This window comes from Poecilia reticulata, chromosome 8 (genome assembly GCF_904066995.2).
Source record: "Poecilia reticulata chromosome 8, P_reticulata-male-v2, whole genome shotgun sequence".
Classification (NCBI taxonomy): domain Eukaryota; kingdom Metazoa; phylum Chordata; class Actinopteri; order Cyprinodontiformes; family Poeciliidae; genus Poecilia; species Poecilia reticulata.
Window position 1 is genome coordinate 12035113 of NC_088837.1, and position 27483 is coordinate 12062595.

Genomic DNA, 27483 nt, shown 5'->3' on the forward strand with positions numbered 1-27483 from the left:
TAATAATTATAATTTTAAGTTAGATGTATTAGAATACTCTAAGAAGTGTATTTGAAACAAGCTCAATGCCGTAGAGCACAATTCACATAAGGAGACCGTAGTCCAGCACGAGGCCGAAAGTGGAGCTGGCTGCTCTGCATTCAAAGGAATAAGTAAGAGGCAAGAGGAACCTGGGACGAGTTGGAGGTTTTATTTTTCCCTCCTGGTCTGGGAACAACTTTGGATCTCCCAGAATATGGTTTCATTTTGTCAAAAAAAAAAAAAAAATAGAGTATGGATGAAGAAACCTTTCAAAACCAGCAAACACATTTGGATTGATCAAGTTAGTGGAACTGGATGATCAGACTTTATCCATCTTTGGGGTCTCTGTAATTCTCTACAAGTCGAAAATACAACACATTCTGTGCTCCTGCATGTGCAGCAAACTCTGAATTGACAGAGACGAGTGCAACATAAAACTAATGACTTGAGCTCAGACTACTACAATCAAGTCTTAATCCTGCCTGATCTGTTCTCACAATTCTCCATCTTTTCTCTTTTCTTCCCAAACACCTCCAGGAGGACTCTGACTCATCCATTTAGATCTGACTAAATCAGTACAAGAGGAATATAGTTTAGTTGGTGGTTGGGTTTGAAATGAGCCAAGAAGAGGAAAGAAATGAACTTATTGTCATTTAATTTACACCAACTAATGGTGTTGGAGGTGTCGACAACAAGCTGCGGGCAGGAACGTTTAATCCTAACGCTGTGTGACGTTTTCCCCACTTAAATGGACAGAGTTGAGAAAACTTAAATATCAAGTGGAATATCAGAGAAGCGGAGTAAAAGTGAACAGTCCCATCATCACCGCCTGAGCGTTGGAGACGCAGAAGCGCTCAGGTAGGTTGGATCTCCATCTGCACAGCGTGTCAGAATACCTGGAAGTGAAATTACAAATTGTATGCAGGCCCTGAACATCTTCAGTGTGAATCTCACAGCGAATCCACCCAATTTACCTGTGGATTTTTACGCATTATAAACATAATAAATTTGCCGTGTGATTGGAGGTAGTTAAATTGAATAAAAATCTTATGTGCTTTGTTTGCATATGCTCTGTCTAGTTTCCATAATCTGTGACTAACAGGGAAAATTTTAGATATTGTTGACTAATTTTGTCTCAATTAAATATTTATCTCATGCTAAGGAGTTTGCACTTTGTTTATTTTCGTCTTAAAGCTGTCATCAGTTACCCTAATAATGAAAACTTATTTCTGTTCATTTTCCTGGAGACCGCGCGAAACCATTGTTAGTAAATAAGCCACACATTTTTTTCCCCCTGTGTGCATAAATCCACCGGGCAGGCATATGAACTTTTTTCAAGCTGCGGTATTTGGCAAGTAGAGATTTATGGACAGAAATGTCAAACCCCCGTGCAGCCTGAAGAGGACAGAGACATCTCGTCTTTGTTTTCCCAACATCACGCTGCGGTGCAGCGAGTCCTCAAGTCAAAGTTTTTATTTGTGCAACACATCTTCACAGCCTCGGGTTGCAACGTTTGACATCTGACAATTATCCATCCGACTCTCCATTATAGCTGAAGCCGCCTCAGCGTTTTGTGTGAGTTGTTGAAGGCAAAGGCTCAAAGGTTGCTGTCCATCAACTGACACTAATACGATTATTCTCGTTTTAGGGCAGCGAGATTCATAATGGCTGCTGTCATGATGAATCCAAGGATTAGCATAATGTCTACAGGTTTGGCATTTATGTTCAAGGCCCATTGCTCTTCATTGATAATGTTACTGCTAACATAGACACATTAAGCACTCCAAATATCAAACCACTTCCCACGTTTTTATTTTATCTGTCTTCCGTTTATTGACATTTGGTCCATCCAGAGTGCCATTAAAAATGTTAAACTGATGCAATTCTTTTAAAAGTTTAATTTCCTTTTATTTTGCCCATAGACCCTTTTCACATGACGTCACACAACTTCCGTTTTGGCTCGAAACAGTGTATCTTTAGTTCCGGTGTGTGTAGTTAACGCTGTTTCTGGACTCTAAAGCTGCTGCCACAGATATGATTTGAAGATACATCACTATTTGCAAACAATTTTTCTTCATCAACATCATCTAAACTGGACAAATTCCTCGCTGAATGATACCAGTTTGACTACGAAGGTACGTGTTTTGCTTTTTTCTAGCTGTTAGTTGATATGCCAATAGTAATTTGTTAGCTGGCTAACATTACGTAGCCTTTCTGTTTTGGAAATAGAGCGTATTTAGGCTCTAATCTTAATCAGATTTTTATAGTATAGACTGGGGTTACCACCCGTCATGTAAAATGCTTGATCGTATTAAACCCTCCTCACTTACGCTAGTTTCACCAGCCGCTCAGTAGCGACATTACCTGTAGCCACAAGTCCCAAACTTAACAGTTATGCCAAACACCCGCTGCTCCACCACGTCCTGAGAAGTTAAACTCTTGCTACGATCAAGACATGAGGAGGAAGACGCTGTTTTAGATATAGATATTAACGTTTCATTGGAGAAATGTGATCTATCTATCTATCTATCTATCTATCTATCTATCTATCTATCTATCTATCTATCTATCTATCAGCTCATTAACTTCACATTTCTCCAATGAATATTTATCAAATGATTAGAAGGTTAAGTTTCTTATACTTTGTCTTCCTGTGGTTGTAGACTTGGCTGTAGAAAATTGATAACATAGGAATAATAACTTCATATCCCTTTTAACAGGTTACACTTGATTCTGCTGTGATGCCTGTGGAAACAAAGTGCATGAAGTTTGTGCTCAGCTGGGAAAACCCTGTGGATCACATGGTGGGGCTTCTTCAAACTGCTCACTACAGTATACCATTGCCTTTGTCATCCACCAGTTCACTGCAGACTGCCATCCGCCAAGGACCGCACATGGATGTCTGCTTAAGTTGTAAACCCTGAGTATATACTGTTGAAATAAAATTGATATGCCTTTTCTAAATACATTTTCTCTATCAATGACTTAAATTGTTAACTGTAGTAATTATGTTTGTGTAATGTAGTAACCATGTGCAGTGTTTAATATAATTATTAAATAGATGTTGAAACAGCCACAAACCTTATGTCTTTGGTCCACAATGGCAGCTTTAATTTGAGCATTTATGAACGTTATGAATTGTTCCTTCTAGGTAATGGCTGCCATTGAAGCATAAATAACAACTGCGATTGTGTATATGTCTTTTCTCTCTTAAGATAATCCACCATAAACTGATGGACATCGGCAGCTCCTTCTTCAACATGACCAACTACAATGAGACAATAATGTCAGAGAATTCCAGCAGCACCAATGGTTCAGACACAACCCCACCAATGCCCTTCAGTGAGGTTACTGCAGTAATCTACACGACTGTCTTCGTAGTGGGATTCTTGGGTAATGCATTAGTTATCTATGTCGTTGCCCGCTACACCAAAATGAAGACAGTGACCAACATGTATATCATGAATTTAGCCGTGGCGGACGAACTCTACATCATGGGGATCCCTTTAATGGGGACCAACAGTGCGCTGTCCTTCTGGCCATTTGGCAATTTCCTCTGCAAGGTTTCCATGACTGCTGATGGCATGTGCCAGTTTGCCTCCACCTTCTGCCTGATGCTGATGAGCATTGACCGCTTCCTCGCTGTGGTTTATCCTGTTTGCAGTGCCAGGTGGCGAAAGCCCTGAGCAAATTCACTGCTGAACTCTACTTTTCCCTGGTCATCCTCACCTACGTCAACTCCTGCGCCAACCCAGTCCTCTACGGTTTCCTCTCGGACAAATTCAACCAGAGCTTTAAGAAAGTGCTTTGCTCTTACAAAGAGATGAATACTGCAACTACGGACATAGTGGAAATCTCACAGAATGGCAATGAGGTAAAAGTTCTAATTTTCAATCAGAAAGTGCATAAAGCCTGTGAAGTAAGTAGGTCCTAGTGTGGAATCCCTGCATGTTAGATGGTGCATCATGCATGTTTTCTCTCAGGGCACTCTGCTTTCTTCCAACCATCAAAAAGATCAATTCCTCACTCTTAATTCCTATGATGGACCTCTGACCTGACCACTGCATCCCACCTCTTATATATTGATTGGTCAATATAGGCACAAGCCTGTCTATGAACCTTCAAGAATTAAGCAGGAAAAAATAATCAGTGTGAATCACATAGTTAAAATTTGTTCAATGAGAACTTTTAAAAGTTAGAACTCTTTATGAAATAAAAGCAAAAGCAGAAAAATTGTCGTAGAAAAATTTTACGAATACAAATCTGACAATTATGGTGTGCAAATGTTTTCTACCCATTTTAGTCTTAAACATTTGATATAATCCAAAGGGTCCAACTATGATAGATCTAGAAGTCGTCAAATTAGCAAATAGAAACCACATGTGGGTTTTTTATTCTGCAGTTCTACTTTGTGAACAATTGAGAGGATTGTTAGAGGATCAGCATCCTAAATTTGAACGTGTCACTGAGCTCAGTTCATAAACAGAAAGTAGAATGAGAATGGAAACCAAACAAGACAGGGGCTAACTTGACAGCATGAAGCCAACCATTGTCCTCATGGTTGGATTAGGCCTGGTTGGTAACTCTTGATAAGACAAGTGTTAGCGGTACATGTTAAAAACGCGACCTTCACTGAAATAAGTATTCATTTTCAATTATTGAAAGAAACCAGAAGAAGTGCTGTTTGCACTTTGCCACAAGTAGGGGATACAAAAAATATGGTTCAACAGTTGCTCTGTTTAACAGAGAATATTATATTTAGGGTACAAGAAGAGAGGCTGGAGGAGGTGGAGTGGGAGAGCAGATGGAAAAGGAGAGAATGGAGGCTCTCAGGTGAGTTTGAAAGAATAACGATATGGAAAGACACTGAATGCAATTGCACATTAGGTAACAGTTTGCAAGTAAACCAAGCAACTTGTTGCCTTCGCTTAACAATTTTGCGCTGCTTGGTGTTGGTCTAGCAGACAAAACACAGAGAAAATACATTAAAGGTTGTTAATGTCAGGTAACAAGTGTGAAAAGGTTCAAGAGGTATTCTTTAACAAAGTATTGTAATATACGTACATGGATAATTTACATGTGTCAGGATAGCATTAATGATGAATAACGTCTGTGTACCATTATATTTCCTGTTTTCAGTGAAGTCCTCGATCCCTTCAGTAAGACAACGGTAACCCACAATCCCTCTACATTAGGACTTTATGGCTAATCTGGGAATATTTCTAGAATTGTCGAATATCAGATAAAATCTATGCTGCTCCATGATCTTAAATCTCATATTTGTGTCCCATTTTTTCACAGTCCATCCAGGTGGGGGCTCTGGGGAACACTAATGTTGATCCTTTCACCTCAAAACCTGCAACAAATTCCCTGTAATTTCTGTCTTGTTGCTCATCCAAGTTGTGCACTAGTGGACCACAGGGCACTCTGACGTTTTACCCATGGGGCTTCATACTGACGTGGAATTTCCTGACTTTCACTACATTTTTTGTTATCATGTCTTTGTAAACTGCAGCAGACTAACTGTGAGCATGTTTTTTTCTTCTAAGATAAGATATTCAGAAGACTGTCAAACAAAATGAATCCCTTTTGTTTTTATGGTCTGTTTTCAAGAAGAGGTATTACTCGTTATAATGCCTCTGTTTTAAATGTGCTGTCTGTACCATTTATTTTGGCTGTATATTTAGAATGACTGTTATTTAGCACTGAGAGACATCTTGAAAGGATGTCTTATGCCCGAATCAGGGTAGTTTGATTTATTTACTGGCAAGAATCAACTGATTGGTGGTACTCTATGTGACTAAAATGGACAAGTGTGTGAGTAGTATTGATGTCCTTATATAAAACCCAGAAGAAAAAGTCTGTTTGGTAGAAAGGTGAGCTTGAAGCAACACACTCAGCAGCAATTAATTAATGCAACATAAATATTCAATATAATAAATTTACAATATAAGCCATTAGCAGGATCATATGTAAAATGATGCAGGCATCCAGGGCTGCAGCCAGTTTTGGTACCAAAACCACACAATTTTCTTTGACGCATTGAAATGACATTTTCCTAAACTATTACGTGTTAATCTTCCTACCAAGCTCCTCACAGAAATGTCTCACGCTGCAGTAACTGCTACACTCAGCGATGTCCGAGTCAACTAATTTACCAAAATCAAAGGTTTGCAGCATCCAAATAATGCTTGCTTCAAGGGTCCAGAATTACATCAGAGGACTTATCCCAATCAGCCATAACATTATGACCACTGGCGCATAATGTAACACCGTTCATCCTGACACAGCATAAAAATCTGCTGGTAAAATACGCACCCTCCTTGCCGATTCTGTAGACTTTGATGAGGTTCAATCATCTCCCCTTAAAAGGCAGCAGCACTCACCCAAACAAGGAGCCTTCCCTGCAAGCCTCCTTCCTCCACAAACTCTAACTGGATTGGATCTGAAGGCATCTGTTGCCTACTCCATAAACTCCTTGTCTTGCAGGTTTCTGTGTTTTGGCTGTACACAGAAGATGCACGGAGAATAGAGGGTGTTCACAAAGAAGTGAAGGAATAATGACTTGTGTGGTTCTGCATGTAAAACATGCAGAACTGAAACGTACTCTTATCGGGCTACCTGTGTTTTCACGAGAGGTGAGGAATGTTTTTTTTTTGTTTGTTTGTTTGGTTTTAACTCCTGATCACTTTCAGATTTATGCTGGGTGAAAGAAAAACCAGGAGGCCTTGTCATATTTTCAGCCCCTCAACCCGAGACACATTTGTTTAGAACATCAGTGCCGAAAATAAAGTGCGCCTAAAAGCAGAAAAAAACACAGTGCCTGTCGCGGTCATGCCTCTGCTTAAATGAAGTTGTTTGTTTGTTTATTAGAGCGTTATTGGGAGAGGGAGGGAACACTTCCTTCCACCAGGGGGCAACACTGTGTCATTTTAAACTCACTCTCCTGAACTTTCTTTCGCAACCTCTGTTTTGGAAGGAAGGTGGTGCTATTGTGGACAAGCGCTTGGCGCTCCTGTAGATGAGCGTGTGTTCTCCAGGCTGCCCTTATGGATAAATGCTGAGAGGCGGCCGAGCCCCTGGTGACCTCTTTCGCTTTTACTATGTCTGCAGAGGCAGCAGTGATGCTCTGTCGGAGGATCTGAAGGCTGGTGAGTTTCCGAGTGCGCTGCAGCCTGAGCAGAAGAAACACGATCTGGCAGACTGGATGCAAACCACCCAGGATGTTTTAACTGCGCTGCCTGTTAACTTTTTGTCTTTTAATTCTTTTGCTGTTTTTGACTTCATTTGGATGTCTTTTTGTGGGAGTTTTCGTGTTGCTCTGCAGGGAGCAGACATGGTTTTGCGCACTGGAAGTTTAACCCTGCTCTCCTGAACTCCCCATCTTTTGAGTTTTTTTTTTTTTTTTTTTTTTTGCACCATAAGTTTATAACCGAGTCTGCAGGAGGATTGAGGCACGAAAGAGCAAATGGCCAACGAGCGCAAACCGCGCCTCTGCATCATGGCAAAGGGGGACAGCGGGTATGGGTTCCACTTGCACGGCGAGAAGGGGAAGAACGGCCAATATATCCGCAAAGTGGAGCCGGGGTCTCCGGCGGAGGCGGCGGGAATGCGCGCCGGGGACAGGGTGGTCGCGGTGAACGGAGTCAACGTGGAGAGAGAGACGCACCACCAGGCGAGTGCATCTCCACGCGTGGGCATTCATATTGATGATTGTCACTCATGTTACAGGACGGGCCATGTCTGTCTGCAGGGGGTGCATCAACAGGCCACGCTGGATGACTGAAACAATCAGGCACCCACTGCTCCAATTCTTTTTTTTTTTTTTTTGTTTTTTAGAAAACAAAGAACGCGTTGACATTATAGATTCTTACTCAGCCTGAGAAAAAAAAACTTTCCACAGATAAGAACGTGCTTTTCTAGACAGCAACAGCCTGCGCAGCACGTCTGTGCCAAGAAAAAGCTGCAAACAAGCCAACCCGCTGCTGCCACCGTAAATTAGGTTAAAACTGTCTCCAGTTCTGCCTGAACTGGGCTGTTTCTCTCCGAGGACTTGGCTCCTGCTCACAGAGAGTCTGAGGGGTTTTTATAATTATCTGTGTACAGCCCGTCAGGCTCTCTCTGTGACCTTGTTGCAGCATAGATAAAAAAACACATAAGATGTTGGTCGCTGGGTTCAGCTCTCAGGATATCTATGTGCTCCGTCCTCTCATTTGAGTGGGACAGATTAAACTAGTTGGATAATGATGTTTGATGACATTTAAACTGTTACAGACCACCTCCAAAACAGACCCTCACTCCTTATTACGCAAGAGATCAGGATAATTTGGATGTGTGTCATTGAAAGATATAAACTCGTCACTGATTATCCTGCAATTGATCTAATGCTATAGGTTTTGGTTTTACAACTTGTGGACCACCATAGTTGTGCTTCTCACATTCAGAGACCGAATATTTTGGCTATTCTACTTTGAAAATAAGCTCAGTTAGATAAGATAGAGAGCATCTGTGAACATTCATTTCCAAGTCTTGCCACAAATTCTCAGCTGGATATAGACTTGGCCTTTGACTGGGCCATTTTAACTCGTGAACAGGCTTTCGTCCAAAGCATTCCATTGTAGCTCTGGTCGTATGTTTAGGGTTGTTGTCACAACAGAAGGTGCGTCCTGTAATAGGTTTTCATTCAAGATTGTCTTTTCATCAACACAAACTTACTTCTCTGTCTGGAGCTGCACCACAGTATAATAAATCACAATCATCACTTTCGATTTCAACTTGTTTACTATTGCAACACAAAGGTCTGCTTGGCTGCAATATTTTCTGGATCATAATATCTCCAATTTCCATGCATTCAACCTTTGCATGTTAGTGACTGAGAGAGGGAGAATAGACAGCAATAAATATGGTCGTTGTAGTGTTAAACATTATCAAATGTCATGTTTTTATTTATGCTTTGCAGCCGTATCCCTCTCCCTGCAGAATTAAAGCATTCCCACAACATGATGCATCCATCACCATGTTTCACAGAGGGTATGGTTTGTTGCTGGTCATGTGCAGTGCAGCCAGATTCTATTAGCTAGCTTGGCGAATCCCAAAGAAAACTGGTTTCTCTGGAGTTAGGGATTCAGAGCAATGCAGGCCACACTTCTAAGCATTTTATTTGTAGAAGAAAAAAAAAACGTCATTTTCCTTGAACTTCACATTTTTGTTGGTCTGTCACAAAAAAAATCCTAGTGGTTTGTGGTTTGTGGTGGCAAAATGTGTTTCAGCGACTTTGAGCACTTTTGTGAAGCGCTGTTATCGTATCAAAGCCAAACCTGGCGTAATGAAACCTGGATAACGAAAATTAATAATCTCTAAATCAAATGATGATGGTGTCCCTCCTCCAGGTGGTACAGCGGATCAAGGCAGTAGAAAACGAGACCAGGCTGCTGGTCGTCGATCAGGAGACATACGAAAACCTCCGCAGCCTGCATCTGACGGCCACAGAAGAGATGGCCGTTCTCGGGACAGAGGCGCTCCCCGCCGCTTCCTCCCCTCCGGCCTCCTCCTCGCCGACGCCCTCCTCCACTCCTTCCTCCCCCACCAAGAAGCGCCAGAACGGCTCTGTGTCCAAGCAGGGCAGCCAGGTGCAGAAGCCCACCAGGAGGTCGCCTTCGAAGGCTGCGAAGAAGGTAAGTCCGAATTAAAGCCATCGTCTTATTTCAAAGCGAGAAACCGAACAGCCAACAGATTGCCAGTACTGAGTCATGTCTCCTCTGAGATTCTCTCCTCGCTGGACTTGTTTTGTGGCTGTCATGCCAGTTTAAGATTGACTTTGTAGAAGTCGTGCAGGTTCTGCAGGCTCAAATTCTTGTGTGCTGATGAGGGAGTAACAAAGCTTAGCTGGAAGCAAGCCAGACGTTGTTTCAGAAGTAAGAGTGGCCGTGAAATGTCAGAAGGTGACACCAGCAAGAAGGCATACAGTCTGGGTTGTTAAAAGCTTGAAGAAAAACAAAAAAGCTATTAGCTCTCCCATTGTGGGTTGGAAGTTTTTTTTTTTTTGTTTTGGTTAAAGGAAAATGTATAGATTACAGTGGGCTGTGATCTGTCTGTGTTCATTTTCACTAGAAAATTTTGAATTTCATGAATTTGTTTTCATATTTCAGCCCACGGTGACAGCCATTGTCGTGTCGTGTCCACAAGACTCAGATTTGGTTTCGTAGCGCGCCTATCAGAAGGAACACGCCGCTCCCCTTCTGCTTTCTGCATTTACGCCACATGTGTTTTTACTTAGCTTTGCCCTGTTGACATGCTTCCAGCACTCAGGCCCTTACTCTGCATGGGGTTTGACAGCTTCACTGCTTTGCATTTTAAATATCTCGGTGACTTCGTCTACTTCTTGCCCTCTTGTCTTGGACAACGTGCAGCGCTAAGATGTTCTAACCCACCAAGATTTGCAAAAAAAAATTGTTTCCTTCTCCATGTTAATGACTCAAAGGGAAAAGCTGGAAGGAAACACTCAGAGTAGCCTGAACCAAAAATGAAGTAGCCTTTTAAAACGAAATGCATACTTAAACAGGGACCTCTATTTCCTGTTGCATCTCAAAGGAATCTGTTCCCTTATAGATATTAAGACTTAGGATTGACACACCACACAAATAGAGCATTTAATGTCTTCTGCAGAAGTCTTTTCGGGTTGTGACAGGGGAAAAAAAAAAGATTTGGCTTAAAGTTCAGCAAGTAAAAGCAAAGGGAAAAACAGACTGGTCAACAAAATGGAGAAGAAAACCAAGGATTAAAAAAAAGGTATTCAGCGATATGACAAACTAATCAATCAAGTTTATTTGTATGGCACTTAAATATGACAACAAGGCTCTTCAAAGTCAACCATGCAGTCAGCAATCTATAACCCCCACTTTACAGATGTGCCCTGTTTTAGCTGTTTTGTCACACTTAAATGTTTCAGATCTTCCAGTCAGACATCACCGAGGTAATCTAATATTGTCCAACTAAAAACAATTTAAATTGAGGAACAGGTTGACCAGTGTTCTTCTCTAAATTTGCAAAAATATTGCAAAAGCCAATAGCTGTCTGTGCATTAAATCACTGCTCCGATGTGGCACATTCCCAAAGTCACATTGAGTAGAGAGCCTTACAATACATTCTTTTTCACTCCAGTGGTATTAATATTTTTGAAAAATTCACACTTTTTTTTTTTAGAAAAGAAGAGATCCACGGATCCTCTACGTCCTTTCTCTCACAGCAGACCCACCTAGAATTTTGTTGTAAAAAAAAAAAAAAAACTTACGATGTAAGTTTTTTCCCCTAAACCCTCTGGTGTTTAATAGCTCTACTGCAATAAATTATACATCTATTAAAAGGCTTTTCAAGCTATGATTGCTGATATAAACTGATTGTTCATTTGGATTATTAGTATTTGACACTATATGCTACGTGGTTTGGTCCATTTTATTTTCCTCTTACTAAGCAACGGGACAGCCAAGCTGCTGAGAGCAGCACATTTCTCCTCATATTTTACTTTTTAAGACAGGTCGAAGGAGGACAAGCAGGCAGCCTAAGATTTAAAAGCATTATAAAATAGGACAGAGGGAATCTGAGACTCAAAGCAGCCAGAACAAAACTCGCTGGCACTTTAAGTTCACCCACTCACAGCTGGGTAGGGCACTGGGAAAGCAAGGTTTGGGATATTCACCACTGCAGTTTGTCTCATACTTAACTTTTGTTCACCATAAAAGTATTAAGTAACTGCAGTTGATTGTTGCTGCAGTAAACAATATAGAGTCCACTACCTGTGGTCAAGATGACATTGTGCTTCCTGGTCGTATCTCTGAAATCCCAGACGTTCAGATGAAAAGACCGAGGTCAGGACGGTCTGACTTCAGATGTTAACAGCATTGAGTGAGTGACGGCGCTGAAATAAAGTGTTTTACCGTATTTTCCGGACTATAAGGCGCACCCAAAAGCCTTAAATTTTCTCAAAAATCAGCAGTGCGCCTTATAATCCGGTGCGCCTTATAGTCCGGAAAATACGGTAGTTTTCTTTAGAGCAAAACCTGTGAAAGTGGCTTGTTTTCTTCTCGATCTCTCAACGTGAACGTCTGCAGATATCAATCACGGCACTTACTGCTGCTGCACCCATTCACGGGCAGAGGGAACACAGCCAGACTCAAACCTTTCTGCATCTGTGTTTTCCTGCACATCTGCCCTATAAACATCCCAGTAAAAGTTTCAGAGTGGAGTGTTTGTGCATATGTTCTCCAGGTTACATGACACTGCCTGTAGTTTCTTCGGTTTTACAGCCAGTCATCTCCAAGGTTTCCCTCCTTTTGCATTCCTCTCCTTGTTTACTTGCCTCTTGATTTGTGATGCAGGAAATGGTTTTCTGCTCAAGCATGTTTTGTTTTGTTTTTTTTGTTTGTTTTTTTTTAATCCAGGATACATGATATGTGTGTTTTCTTCATCTTTTATCCGCTCAGTGTTTTTCCAATATCACTGAAAGAGAGTTAAAATAATCATGATGGCGGTTATCCATGTTGTCATCCAAAACAGAAGATCCCAAAAGGAACCGGGAACAGAAAGGGAAATCACAGTTGCTTTCGACTGTGAAATCTCCAGTCCTCTTTTCCATAAATAAATTCATCATTAATTGATTGGTAGCAGCATAATAATAAATTTGCTCAGTTTTTCACAAGCCTGGCAGAAATATTAGCTTTTCTGTTACCAAAGCCAGTCGACGCACTTTAAGCAGCTGTCACGCTAAAAGTAAGGAAATTTAGGAGATTTTGTGAAACATCAAGCCCTGTCAAGTGTGTGTTAATTAATTAGGCCCCTAATTAATATTGTAATTAGATAAATGTTGTGGAAATCACAATGTCCTGCTTCTTCAAGGCAGATGTAACCAAGGCCCAGCGACATATAACCATGTCTATTCGCATTTAAATGGTCATTTCCAATGGGATTTTGTCTTCCAATGTTGCTGAAGCAAGTTCAGCGGTTACCATGGTGACTGAATACAGGTCAGAGGGCAGACCTTGCTTATCGGGGAGTTGAGTTCCCTGTTGCATTGCTTGATGTTGCGTGATGGGCTCATATCACAATTTCTGCCTGATCTCTATCATCTAAGTGAAGACACCACCTTAATAATTTCAACCAGACAAACAAAACTGCAGTGTAATTTAACATTAATTCATTTTAGATCATTTTACATTTGCCTGTACATATTTTTAGAAGTAACTGTGCATGCGTCTGTTTTTTTTCAAATGGAGAAGCTAGTGATGCTGGAAGTGCAGGAGCGTCACGCGTCAGAGTTTAAATGTATCATTTTACAGAGACACACACCCGAGAGCTCAACGCTGGCCTATTTCTCCACGTTTCTCTCTCGCACACACAAACACAGACTCCTACAAACTCTAAGGTGTGTTGCTGTGTTGTGTCATTTCCCTTTGGACAAAGTGTTAGGTGTCACTTTCTCATTAGGACCTTTTTTTAAACCTGCAGATACACACAAACACACACACACACACGCAACTGCCTCTATCCTCGTCCAAATGTAACCAATACATGTTTTTATCAAACGCTAACTTTGCATCCCTTTCTCGTGATCTTTAAAACAGCTTTTTGCAACATGCGTTAGTGTTGGCTCATTGCGTGAGAGTGATAAAACTGTGGAAAACCAAATACTTTTTGCTGAAACAAACACAATGTTACTGTGCACTATTCACTTCTGGGAAGGCAGGGTTAATTTTGGCTGAAGAGTAAGGAAAAAAGGAAACGCTATGTTAAAATGTTTGTGTTTGCAGACTTTATTCCTATTACATTTTTCAAAAAGAATAAAAATAAGGATTTTAATTCCCAAATATGCAGAGGGCTTTCCACGTTCAGATCACCATCTAAAACACTGATTGTAGTGTAGCAACCCTGTAAAAGACTGGACTGTAAAAAGTTATTTAAAACTATAACGAATCTAAGACTTTGTTTCCTTTTCCAGAGCACATTTAAGAAGTAAATTCATCAAACTCTACCTGCTACATTCTTGATGCCCAACAAACAAGTAGATTTTGTTTCTTGTGCTCTCATCTCCCGTCCTCCTCTTGACTTGAATTTCCACCCTCCGCTGGTGAAAAGACATTTTCCAAACAAAAAATTAAGCTCAAATGTTTGCTGTTGTTCTCTCTGTTGCTGCTTCATTCCCATGCAAAAATATAAGGAGAATTGAGGGCTTTGCTTTGAACCGATCTACACATATATTTAAAAGCAGAATATTCAGTGTATTTCTCCTTTTATTTACTATTGACAGCTATATATATGATAACTGGATTTCCACGAGCTTTCGTCTTTTTTGATTTGGCAAAAAAAAAAAAAGGTTTATATATATATATATATATATATATATATATATATATATATATATATATATATATATATATATATAAAAGTGATTCCAGATGATTCATTTTCCTGCCAATATACATGTGAACTGTACTTTGTGTCTTCATAAATGTAAATGCAGCTACATTATGTTGATGATTTACAAAGCCTTTGGAGTTCATCTGCTCTCAGTGGAGCTCAGACTGAAACACATCTGCTGAAAAACCTACGGAGCAGCGGTGTGTGTATTTGAGGGGGTGCGGGAGTTTAACTTATAATTACGTAATGCCTCATTTCACATGGTTTGTTTGAATCGGTCGAATCATTTCAGTCTTAAGCGGAAACCAGCTAAATTTAATGTTTAATTGAATCTTAATATCAACAGTTGCACACAAACATGGAGGTTTATCTGCATATTTATGCACTGCTAAAGACTCACATGTGTTGCAGCTGGAGAAACTCACATTTCCTACAAAACAACCACAGACTAAACAAAACAACACAAAAATGGGGGGAAAGGTATATTTATTCCTAAAGAGAACTTCCAGATGAGCACTGAATCAGCTTGACTTCTTATTTTATTTTCTTAAATATAAATGTTAATACTCTGTATGAGTGAAAGAGTCTCATTGAAAATGATGGACATTGTCTAATTTGAATTCAAATAAACACTTTTTTTTAATCTATCAAAATACAGAGAGAAAAAATCTTGGACCACTGCATAGACTTACATTGAATTATAGAGATTTTTAACACTAAACTAGACCATAAATTCAAGAGTCATATACTCAGTTTTGCCCACATTTATTGGTACCTCAAGTGTAAAAAGCCTTGAATGAAATGAATGTCTTATAGCAGAAGAAAAATAAATAAATAAATCTAATCGACTGATTAGATTTAACAACTTAAATCAGTAGGATTTAAGTCAATGTTTAAAAAATATATTGTTTTTTTTTATCAAAATCATCAGTGCACAATTAGTGGCACTCCTGCAGTTATTTCTTTATACAACCCACTTTTTATTATGGTATTTTAAAGACACCTTATCCTGTAGGCAGGTTAAAAGAGCTTTTGGAGGAGAGGCAGGCCCACAGCATCACGGATCCTCTGCCATACTTAAGAGTAAGGCGCAAGCAGTTTGTATTCACAGATGTGGGAAGACATGGCTGCCTCTATTATCTCCTTCCTTCATTTCTTTCTGACTGAACTCCATGTTTTGTTTTTGTTTTTTTGTACCAGAGAATAACTTCTCTCTCTGACCAATCTGTTTATAACAACAGCAGAAATTGAAATGTTGACTGAGACTCTTTGGAAGTCGCATGTCTCCTGCTCCCTGGCTCAACGTCTCATTAGGGCTGGGGATAATGGAGAAAAGATGTGGCCTGCTGGTTCAGCGTAAGAAAACACAACACAGGAGACGTCTGGAGCAGCTACATCTGTGCTGTGATCTGGTCAGCAGTTCGGTGAAAAAAAAAAAATATATATATATATACATTATACATATATATATATATTTCCCCCCCCCAAAAAAATCAAAATGTTTACTTTTTAGTTGTTTGTAAACACTAAACGCAGACATTTCCTATGTGTTTACATTTTTTTTGTTTGTTTGATTTGATGACATTCTCAAGGCCAGTCGTCGTTTTACAGAATGTACAGATGGTCAGATATTGGGCTTTTACTCCAATAATTAGAGTGAGAGCAGTTCTCCTCATAAACATCTGGAGCTGGTATACGTATGAGACCCTCCACCCCAACCCCCAGCCTTGAATACCAATGTTGTTACATCAAGGGTCCTGATTCAGTGTGTGTGTTTGGGCCGGAGAGCAAACCGAATTCCTGGAGTTAAAACATGAAGGATGGAAAAAGAGTCAGGGTCAGGGAATGATTGCGTCTGGTTCTGTGTGTGTGTGTGGTGGGGTAGTAAACGGACAAAGAGGCGAGCTGAGTTTGTAAGGTGCATAATGTCAGAGGAATATGAACAACTGAGTGTATTGTTTTAGAAGTGTGTGGGTGGGTATGTGAGAGCGAGCACAGCTGTGTGTTTCTGCATTATTTACCCAATTCAGAACTGATAATCTATTCAAACGTTGCTCCCTGTCAACCCAGAGGATCTTAACTTCAGTGTTTCTCTGGAAACATTATAAAATATCCCTTCGCTCAAAGAGTGTGTCTGCGCTTCTGATTTATATGTACTGAATTTAGAAGTGTCTCAAAAAATGCACCAAATATTATACATAATGAGATAAAACTGGACAAAAAAAACTGTGGGGTTGGAACTGTTTAATTTAAATGAGCAATTTTAGGTCAAAACCCTTTGCGCATCATAGATTAGGTTTTTGATTAATTCATGAAATAGTGTAGACTTCTGAAATGTGGTATTCTTGAAGACAGCAAGAAAAAGTTAATTGTTTTTCATTCCCGAATGTCACAGTTTGCATGCTCGAATCTTTTTCTTTGCACTTATTGACTTCATATCTGCTTGGCTTAACTTTATCTTCCACTTTTGCCACAAAGCACCATAAACTTTAATCAAATCAAACTTGTACTCTAACATTTTTAGACACTTAATGATCTTAGAAATGACAAAATACAAAGGAAATGTGCATTTGTTGTCAGCACTAGTTGGTTAGCTTTTCTCTCTCGTCGCTCTCTCTTTTCTGTCCTGAAATGAGAATTAATACATTTGTACGTCCAAATATGTTTTATAACATTCACAACAATTGCACCTAAAACCAAAAGCGTATATTTACATGTTTTTATTGTCATTGCCTAAATCACAAATAAAGCACGGAGCGGGCACCAATACTCTACCAGTGTTTGAGTTTTAATCTGACCCAAATGCTCAGCATTATTTATAGACTGGACTACTTTTGTCAAGCTTTATGCGTCAGAATCAAGAAAACGGCCTTGCCAGCCAACACTCATCAGGGATTAGTCTTAAAGTCTTCAATTAAATTTTTTGGACACATACATTTTAGATAAAATAACTGGAGAAATGACACCTCCTCTGCCACACTCTGATTTTCCTTTTCTCAGTTTTATCATTTTAACGTTGGTAGTTGGATTTAGAAATGCCAGCGTACTTTGAGTAGGCTGCAGTCGGGGCGAGGACTGATCAATCACCGCCCACTCGAAAATCCTTAAAACATATACAGGAACCAACAAAAGAAGAAAGAAATGAAAACTCTGTGAACACATCACAGGAGAGATTTTTTTTTCTTTTGTCTTGGAGGATCCATGTTGATCACAACCAAAACATTCAACAGGTTCCCTTCTGTCTCAAATTGTTGGAGACTTTTTTCATACCTGCTGCTAGCTGCATTCACAGCCAATACACAATATTGTATTTATAATTCTATCGTTTGCTATGATAAGTTAACAAAACAATCCTTACAGATCAACTGAACACTTTGCAGATAGTTTTATAAGTGATTTAATATGTCATCTCCTAACATTAGCAACTCCACTTTCATTCCAAAGTATTTCATATACAACACATTATTTTACACAATAGATGAGGATAGACGAATGTGAAATCCATTGTAATAACTGAAAACAGGGATTTCATGTGGGATCCATTTAAAGTTTTTGCTTGAAGAACCAGATGGATGCATAAACAGGGACATCTCCACCCCACCCATGTGTTAAACAATGCAGAAGACTTTTAAAGTTAGCCTCAGAGGAAGTTCAGCCTCTGTTTGCATCGCTCACGCTTGACACGGTTTCACGTAATTTCCTGCATTTACAAGGTTGATCAGTGTTCAATATTTGCTGGGTGAACTAAAGTTATTTTGCCAAAAATAATAAGCAAATATTTCAATGCCTAAAAACTTCCAGCCGTACTAACAGCAAAAGATGCCTCCATATTGTCAGGAGCTGAACTCGAATCCATGACACAAAAGATCTATGCCTTTATTTTTTGAGCAGCATTATGACACTTTCTCCCCGTGCACTTCCCACTTATGCACGACTTTGTGCTGGTCAGCCATAAATCTTGTATGAAAATATGTTTAAGGGGTGTGAATACATTTGTAAAACACTGCTGCCCTTTGACCGTTAAAATAAACACACACAAATTAAGCGCCACCTTCATGGATGAGAGATATCTGCCACACGCTGATAACAGGGGTGTGGACTCACACTCTCCCACAAAAATTACATCACCGTCACATGTGAAAAACAAACAGCAGCAGAAAGAAACGGCCAGAAGTTGGACCGTTGTAACAGTTGCTTTGATTCAAGCTTATATTTCAATAGATAACTAAAAAAAGAGAAGAAATAGACACTCAGAAGTGAGCGGTGCTAGCAGCCCACACAGTTTAGGTTGACATTTAAATGCAAATTGAGCCGAAAAGTATTTTTTTTAACCATCTCACTGCTGAAAGTGTAAAAAAAAAATAAAATAACTGATCAAGCATGAGATGGGAATAAGAACAAGAGGGAAATAATCGAAAGGCATCCAGTTTGGATTGGGAAAAGAAGAAAACATTTGGCAGAAGCTTTCCTGTTTGCCTTTACAGACATTTGTAAACATCACAAAATCCTGACACTGAAAATGGAGCAGTAACTACAAATTGCTGTCATTTGTAGCTAAACAGCTTTGAGCTATGAGATCCTGCACAGCATGCTCACACTCACAACATTTGCAACTGATTGCTGCTGTAGGCTACTTCAGCAGTTGGTAGATGACAACAAACAACAATCAAAACTGCTTCATCACATATTTAGGTCACTGGCTCATCAGTCGGTCTCAGTTCAGCCACAAGCTGTTTGTTCACGTATCAACGGTTCCTATAGCCTGAACACAAGGAACTGAACTGCTCTGCTTTTCACATGTTTCTGTCCCTTTTGCTTATTTTCCAAAACAGCGCAGTTTTATGGAAAAACTAAATACTGTTAGAGACCATCATAGTAAAATTAAAAGTGAGACTTTATACCACTGGTCTAAAACTAAAGGTCAGTTTCAGGTCAGTTTATTTGAAACCATCATTTTGGTATTTCTGATTAATATACTGACATTTCCACAGTAATTCTAGAGAGATATTATTTTAAACGTAATTAGAGTCATCCAGATGTAAAGCATTGGCAGTGACTAGAAAAGGTGCGGAAACCGAGGCTAGATTCATGTTTTCTGGTTGGTTATGCTAAATATCACTGTTACTGCTGAAAAAGACTCTCATCGGATCAGGAAAAGGTTTTCCGATCTGTTATTGAATGTGTGAATTGTGTTCTTGTATTTCCTATTCTTTGCTGACTGGTGTGGTCATCAGCTGTTGTAGCCCATCTGCTCAAAGGTTTAAAGATCCTTTTGTGGACTTTCCCGGTTGGAGCAAGTGGTTATTTGAACTACTCTTGTCATGTCGAACCAGCCTGCTAATTTCCAACCAAACTCTGATGTGAATATGGTGTTTTTGACCTTCTACAGCTGCTGCTTCATTTGTGTTAGCAGGCAGAGACTGAAGTTTAAAATCAGAACAAGTGGCATCAATCAACTTAAGATTCTTGTGCCAAGTCCAAGTAGTCGCCATGTCAAAGAAGTGTGGATGAAAGCTTGATCCACGACTAATGTGGTTTACTACGCAACGCCGACTTCCTCTTTATTTTCCCGTAGCTTCTTCCATTATTCCCAAACCGGTGCTCATGATATCTCTACATTCCTCCTTTTCTACTCTTCACTTGCGATCTGTCCACAGGAAACTGAATCAGCAGCAGGTACCGCACATGTTGCACACTCACACACATTGCAGCGGAGTTGGGAACTTCATAAACAGACACCAGCTGGTTTGTCCTGCAGACACAGGCTAAATACACACACACACACACACACACTGCAGAGCAGTTACACAATGCAGCACAGCACCAGTGGGAAAAACTGGTGTTTATAGCAATCCCTGCCCAGTGCTTAGGTTCTCATGTTCGCTCAGCTCTCGTTAGCAGTGCTTCTCACTCACATCCACCTCTCAGCTCAGGTTCTTTAATCCTGTAGAGGCCTTGTCTGTTCCGGTCACTTCCATCTGGCTTTCTTTTATTTTCCTCTTTAAATCCCTTCTTTGCTTCCCTCCAGCTGCGTATATATTCATGTCTCCCTAACCCACTGTGACCTAGTTACATCTGCTCTTTTTTTTCATCTTATTGAGCAACTTCTGAAGCAGCTGCAGAAATAAATTCACAAATTCAATGTGATCAAGAAATACATAGCAGTTTTTATTAGTTAAAAGTGGTCCACTTATTAATTTTGTCAATTGTCTCAAAAATATAAAATTAAACACTTAACAATAATAGGCATTGATAATAATAACAATAATATTAAGAAGAGTTTACTTACAATGCACCTTACATGTTAATCTCAAAGTGCTACAGAATGACAGTAAAAACATGAACCAATGCCTCTGAATTATAAGCCTTCCTTTTACATCGTCATCTTTGTTTCAGAACCAGCTACATCAGTTTTTAGCAAACCATTTTGCTTTGACGCAAAACTCAAAGACAAACGGATTGATTCACGAGAAAGTTTCGTTGTAAAGTTGAAATCATTGCCCTACATACTCACACATACGAGAAAGTTTCTTTGTGTCAAATCAAAGGCGAGTATGCCACACTCTCGAACACATTCTCGCATGCCCGAGCATATACTTCACGGAATCGTGAGCCAACATTGAACCAACGATCCTTGGCTGTGAAAGGGTTAACAGCGGTCACGATCTATCCGTCACTGCAGGCCAGCGCTCAATTATTCAACAAGCTGCGATCCAGTTTCATCACCTGCCAATACTGCTGCCAGCAGCCGCTGGAGGAGGAATATACACAGTGTGTATTTGTAGCTGCACACAAATTAAGCATTTAGGGCAATGTTTTCTTATTCTGCTCTATTTCACGTTTTAACCTCAAACCGGCTCCACTGAGCTGCAAGGATACACATGTAAACGCATGCAGGTAAACATTCAGTCTAGATCAGTTAATCTACTAAACAATAAGTGTCGTCTCAAGGACAGATTTTGTTCTTTTCAAAGGATCTAGATCTAATTTGAATCAGCTCAGTTCATCCAATCCAGTCAGAAAGTCAGATTTAGATCTAATCAGTTGCCTTCAGTTTATGACGTAATGCAAACTGAAGGTAGATTATACACAGCCGCATGGATACGGGGTACAAAATGACAGCAGGATGGGACGACATGGCAACACATCGGTACGAAATGAGGTCGCGAACTGGTGAAGGGACGTTGTCAACAAATTAGCATAAAAGAAAAACACACCGTCTACAATTTTAAGATATTCAAGATAAATGAAATGCGGTATTGTGTGTCTGTGGTGGTCTCCCCCACATGTTCTCCCTCAGCTTTACGGAGACAAAGGCCGATTGTGGCAGGACACAGAGGAGTTCGTGGAATAGCGCTACTTCCATTGACCGCACATCCTCTCACTGGGACACAGCCGGGACGCTGGGGTCAGCACACGTAGGTGTGCATCATTGGAAATAAAACATTAGTTTTGTTGTGGGCGCGAAATATTCCATATACTGTAGTTTTCTTAACAGCAAAGCAGCTGGATTCACGGGTAGATGTTCCATAATGAGCGTGTTTGGATCTGCGATGCAGCTTTTTTTTTTTTATTGTTTCCAGCAGCTCCCGCTGTCTCTCCTCCCATGTGGGACTTTGTTTTGAAAAGTGTCCGCTGGTGATAACCCAAAGCTCTCCCCACGTGACGCGAGGGCTTGCTGACAAAGGAGGAAAACTTTACATGTCATTTTTCTTCCTGCAGTCAAAATATTTCTCTCCCAGAATCTGTTTTCAACCAAGTTTTCAACAGGCAGAGCTCACACAAACACAGCAGCCTCGTTCCATAACGCTTCTTCTTGTTTAGAAAAAAGCTTCTTCTGTAACTTGAGTCTCTTTGGTTGATGCTCCAAGTCATCGACATCATTATCGCTGTCCGTCTCACTGTTTCAGGTTTTTCTCGACAAGCACAGTTTTGTGTAATCACAACAGAAAGTATTTGCCTCTTTACAGCTTTCTTCGTGTTTTTAAAATGTTTCAGACATCAAGTCAAATTTTAACATCAAAGACAACCCGAGTAAAAGTAAAATCAGCTTTCAAACAATGTTTCCAAACCAACGTGGCCCAGTTTAAACTGTAATTTAAACTGGGTACCAACAATGAATATCAAACATTTATGTTAAGTAATGAGTCTTTTGCATCACTGGAAAGGAATTGTAGCCCACTTTTATTTACAGAACTGTTTTAATTAAGCTGCAGAAATGATATCTTTAGGGTTATAAAAATAAGCATCGCAATTGGATTCAACCTCGGACTTTCACTAGGCCACTTGAAATGTTATTTTTGTTACATTTGGATCACCCAGACATAGACTTAACGAGTGATGTTTTAGATTATTGTCCCACATGTTAAGGTCTCAAACTGCGGTATAAACTCTTGGGTCCATCAATTATTCACAAGTTATCCAGGTCTGAAAGTAGCAAAGTAGGCCGCACCATTTTTTATCACTGTGATGTTCGTTTTCTGAACATACAACTTCCAAAGAGTTCAAGTTTTGTCTTCTAAAATTGTTTGGGTTTTTCAAAATCATTGTTTGGGCAAATATAAGATGTTGTTCAACCATGAACACAAATCGTACCTGAAGCAAGTGAGACATGCAAGACTTTAAATGTTGTTCTGGGTTCCTCTGCGACGTCTTTTGGCCTACTTCGTGCCGTCTGATGGCTTCTATTTAAGTGATCTTTCAGTTCTCCAGGTTAGAATGTATTCAGGCCCGACTGTGGCTAGTGAAACTGCTCCAAACGTTTGGTTAATGCTCTAAATCGCTGAAGTGTGACCACAAGCAAAGTCAGAAATCTGCAGTGGGACAAATACTTCTGCATCACAGCGCTGCATGTCAGGGGCGATCAGGTCTCCACCTGAGCTGATTTTGTGGCGATCGAGCCGACAATAGGAGAAAAACAACAAACGTGAAGTGTAACCTCACACCGCGACAAGCTTAGAGTCTGTGAGATGGCACAGGCCCCACAGGGGCGATTAGTGGGGTTCAGCTCGGCATTGAAAGGCAGTCAGAGGTTAAACTGGCAGACACTCACGTCTCCCCACATAATGACTCCCAGCTGTGTTGCTCTCAGTGTTTACATTAGAGCTCCACTTTTCCTCACCAGCGTGTCTTACTGGAAACCTCGGTCATCTTCACTTCTCTTCGTAAACCAGCTCTCTCTCTGTTTCTCTCTCTCCCTCTCCCTCTCTCTGCTTATCTGTCTGCTGTCTTTCTTTGGCCCCTGCGTGATCTTTTCATTTCTTCAACTCTCATTCTCAACCCTCTCGCTGCATCTAATTTTCCAACCCTCCCACACACTCGACTCTCACCCCTTTCTTGCTTATTGGCTTCCTGCTCTCACTCGTTTTCTGTTTTTTTTGTTTTTGTTTTTGTTTTGTTTTTTCCTCCATCAACCAGATCCCAGAATATTAATATATTTGATTTTGGGAAAAAAAAAAGAAAAGAAAGATTTGAGCTCTTCTTCTGCAGCCAGGAAACAGAGGATGTGCAGGGACTCATGGGAGAATAATTGATTTGGATTTTTCTGTTGTCTTCCTCCATTTCAGGGCAATCTTCCCAGATCCCTGCTTCCCAAAAGTATTTGATGCCTGAAACAAATTAGAATGTTTCTGAATATCTTTTCTGTAGTAAGGAACTATAGTGGTGGTATCTCCATATTTATTTTTGGAAGTGCAATGAGTTTGTGCCAACGTAAAGTCATTGATGATTGATTGAACACTATCTTCACCCACTATCTCTCTTGTTAGCATGTTCCTCTACCTTCGTCTCTCTGTTTTTTTTCTCTCAGTCTGCCTACATACATATTTTTAGCCTTCACAAGCTGTACTCCAGAGCAAGCTTCACATATGCTCAAAAAAAAATTGTCATAAAATATAAAATCTGCACACTTCATCTGTGCTGTCCTGTTCGTGTGAAGTGTTACAGGAACCTGTGTGTTGCACCTCAGTGTTAATGTGAGCTGAGGTTACAGAGCCGGGCCTCAAACTGTGGCCTTCCCCCTCCTCCCCTCACGCCACATTTCATCCATCCCCGGCTGTGTAGGTGGTAAATCAGCATGATCATGGCGAAGAGCTTCAGGCACAATTAATCCGACTCTGTAAATGTCGTCACCCAAGCTGGCAGAGCTGGCAGCAATATGCTGCAAATGGAAAGTTCCACACTTTAGGAAAAAGCACTTTCATAAAACCCAGCAACTAAATGGACATCTTGCATGAAATAGTCTATACATAGTATAATATAATTTGGTAAAAGTAAATTATTTCATTTTAAAATGCATTAAAAAAATTACATATATTTATTATTGTTACAATAAATTCCAACTGTCTGTGTTGTCAAATTGATAGTTTTAGTATTTTATCCACTTAATTTCCAATAAAAGTATCCACAAACATTAATAAACATGGAAATATGTGTGCAGTTTAGTGATACAAATCACACGTCTTTATGTGACTGGAGTCCTAAACAAGTGTAACAAACAAGTGTATGATAAGTGTATTATATTTTTTAAAAGAAGATTCTCTGTTTGTGTGGCTGTGATTGTTGTGTAATGCAGCCATAGTTACCTACAAAATAATCAATTAATAGTTCTTATATCAATTTTAATCATAATACCACAAAATATTGTGATAAAACTTTTAAGTGTGTATCGCTCGCCTTTACTCCAGAGGCCCAACAACATTTTTCAAGCAGCATTATTTTCTAGCAATGTTTCCCTTGAACTTCATTTAATGTCTTGGTAAGGAAAAAAGTACATTTGTTTGCAAATACCTCTGTTGTATGTTTCCCTCTAACCACCTTCTCCCTGACACAGAGCATGTTGACCACAGAGAGGCTGGCTCTGTAGCTCTTTAGCTGTGGCTCCTCTGTGGTTTTGCTGTGAATCAACATGGTTATATTAGTTGAGTGATGTATTAAAGTTACAGATGTAAAAGCATCCCTCAGAGAGGCAGGAGTGGTAAAAACATTATGACGCATTTCGGTCTAACTACGCAGCTAAATGCACCTAGAAAATGATTATCATGCATACAGCCACGGATTCAGCCATTAATGTTTTATAGCTTTTATTTAAAAACAGAAAAAAACGTGTTCATCGGCATGGGAAACTAATTTAGTCTCAAACATTTCTTCCAGGAGGCCTCAACAGAAGTGGAGATTCAGTCTCAGCCTCAGGACCAACCCCCACCGCCGGTCGACCCATCTGAGCTCACTCCACGTCTGTGCCACCTGACTCGGTCGGCGGGGGGCTACGGCTTCAACCTGCACAGCGACCGGTCACGGCCCGGTCAGTACATCCGCTCCCTGGACCCGGGGTCGCCCGCCGAGCGTGCCGGACTGCGACCACAAGACAGACTAGTTGAGGTAGGAGGGAGAAGCTTGAAGTGAGCTGCTGTATCTGTAAGACGTAGCTGATGGTGTCAGTGGCATGCAACGCTTTCCAGCTGCTATTTACTCATGTTTGTTCACACATGAAGGAAAGAAAAAAACATTAAAAGATTTGACAGAGGATTTATATCAAACATCATAGGTGTTAACAAGAAGTATTGCAAAGCAATTCATGATGGTGAAGTTAAAAGAAAACAATGCATAGTTCTCAAATTTTAAAAAAAAGTCTATATTGTGTATTTAGCTCCACTGACTCAACCACCTTTCACTACCTCTGTTAGTCATCTGGGCCGTGTCTCCACCGTCTTTCCATCCAAAGATGGAAAGTTTTGCCCCGTCTTCGTTACAAGACAACCGAATCTTAGTCAGATCTGCAAAATGTACATTTTAAAGTCGCTACAGATTCTGAAATGGATTTGGGGCAGATTATGTTTTTTATCTAAGCTATTCCATCTCTGGGTCTATGTTTGTCCTGCTGGAAGGCAAACCTCTGCTTTGAGTCTTTTGTGCTGAAGAAAATCTTCCTCCCAGAATAATTCATCATGACATTCACCATTGTTAGTCTTCAGCATTTTGCTTATAGGCGATAAAGTTCAATTATGGTCTTTTGTGGCAAGCTGCAGACAGGACTTTCTTCTTGCCTCTTTTCCATAATGGACTGCGGTGTAGAGCTCACAACTCATAATAGTCCTGTTGACATATTCTCCTACCTGAACTGTGGCTCTGTGGAGCTCCAGCAGGCTGCCGTCTTCTTATTACTGTTTTATAACATATAACATACTCTGCTTTAAACTTTTCCAAAACTTGGTCCCTGTCCTGGCTGACTGTGTGTGATAGTTTTTCTTCTTAACAGCTACTTACTTTGTTTCATCTCATGCAATACTTATAAAATACATTAAAGATAGAGGTTGTAAAGTGACCAAATGTAGAAAAGTTCTGGGGTTGTAAATATCTTTGCAAAATAACTTCTTTAGTGCTCAACTTTTAAATGTGAAACCAGATTCGGTTTTTGATTTATTACATTACTTTTCATTAAGTGTCCTTACTGGAAGGCGTGTTGTGTGTGAAAGTGAAAAAGATCCCCCGCAGCAGAGATGATATGCTGAGATAAAGATGTTGAACAAAACACACTCAGCGAGAATTGAGAACACAAATGTTCTTGACTGACAGCAAACCATAGATAATAGGATAATTATTTGTTAATGACACTGAGTTTAACTGGTTTGTGCTGTAAAATAGGATAATTGTTAGACTGTGAGATAATCCCATGAGACAACTCCCTCACTTCTCTTAAGCGACGGTTCCCCCTGTGCGCTTGCTTGCACTCCTGGTTTTTGCATGTGGCATAATTTGCACAGAACTTTTCATTCTATCTCCTGTAAATAAATAACTTTTCACAAGGACGTTGTTGCGCTCGCTTTTCACGTTAGACAAAAGATACTTATTCTAAAAGTGAAAGATTTCTGTCTGTCATTTGTCTAAAAAATAAAATAGATGACTTAGTTGTACCTACAGTATGTCAAAAATGCTGAATAGTTTAATATAGAAAAAGAAAGAATGATGATGGGATACGCTGCAGGAGAGTAATGTCTTTGATGTATATGTCACACAGGCAACTACAAGGTCATAAAACACTCAAATTTGCAAAAA

At 40.0% G+C, this 27483-nt stretch overlaps 1 protein-coding gene and 1 pseudogene across 2 annotated transcripts in view; both read left to right on the top strand.

The window, feature by feature from the left end:
* Nucleotides 1–583: 583 nt before the first annotated feature.
* On the top strand, nucleotides 584–4123 carry LOC108166479 (somatostatin receptor type 5-like; annotated as a pseudogene). The gene is made up of 2 exons (XR_014088605.1): nucleotides 584–879; nucleotides 3237–4123. The product of XR_014088605.1 is annotated as a somatostatin receptor type 5-like (transcript).
* Nucleotides 4124–5707: 1584 nt separating this feature from the next.
* Nucleotides 5708–27483, top strand: part of LOC103469308 (Na(+)/H(+) exchange regulatory cofactor NHE-RF2) — a 32944-nt gene continuing 11168 nt past the window's right edge. Inside the window, exons 1-3 of the mRNA XM_008416908.2 lie at nucleotides 5708–7696; nucleotides 9411–9695; nucleotides 25582–25809. Coding sequence (XP_008415130.1) covers nucleotides 7490–7696; nucleotides 9411–9695; nucleotides 25582–25809 — 720 coding nt within the window. The 5' untranslated portion in view covers nucleotides 5708–7489. The remainder of the gene's footprint in view (nucleotides 7697–9410; nucleotides 9696–25581; nucleotides 25810–27483) is intronic.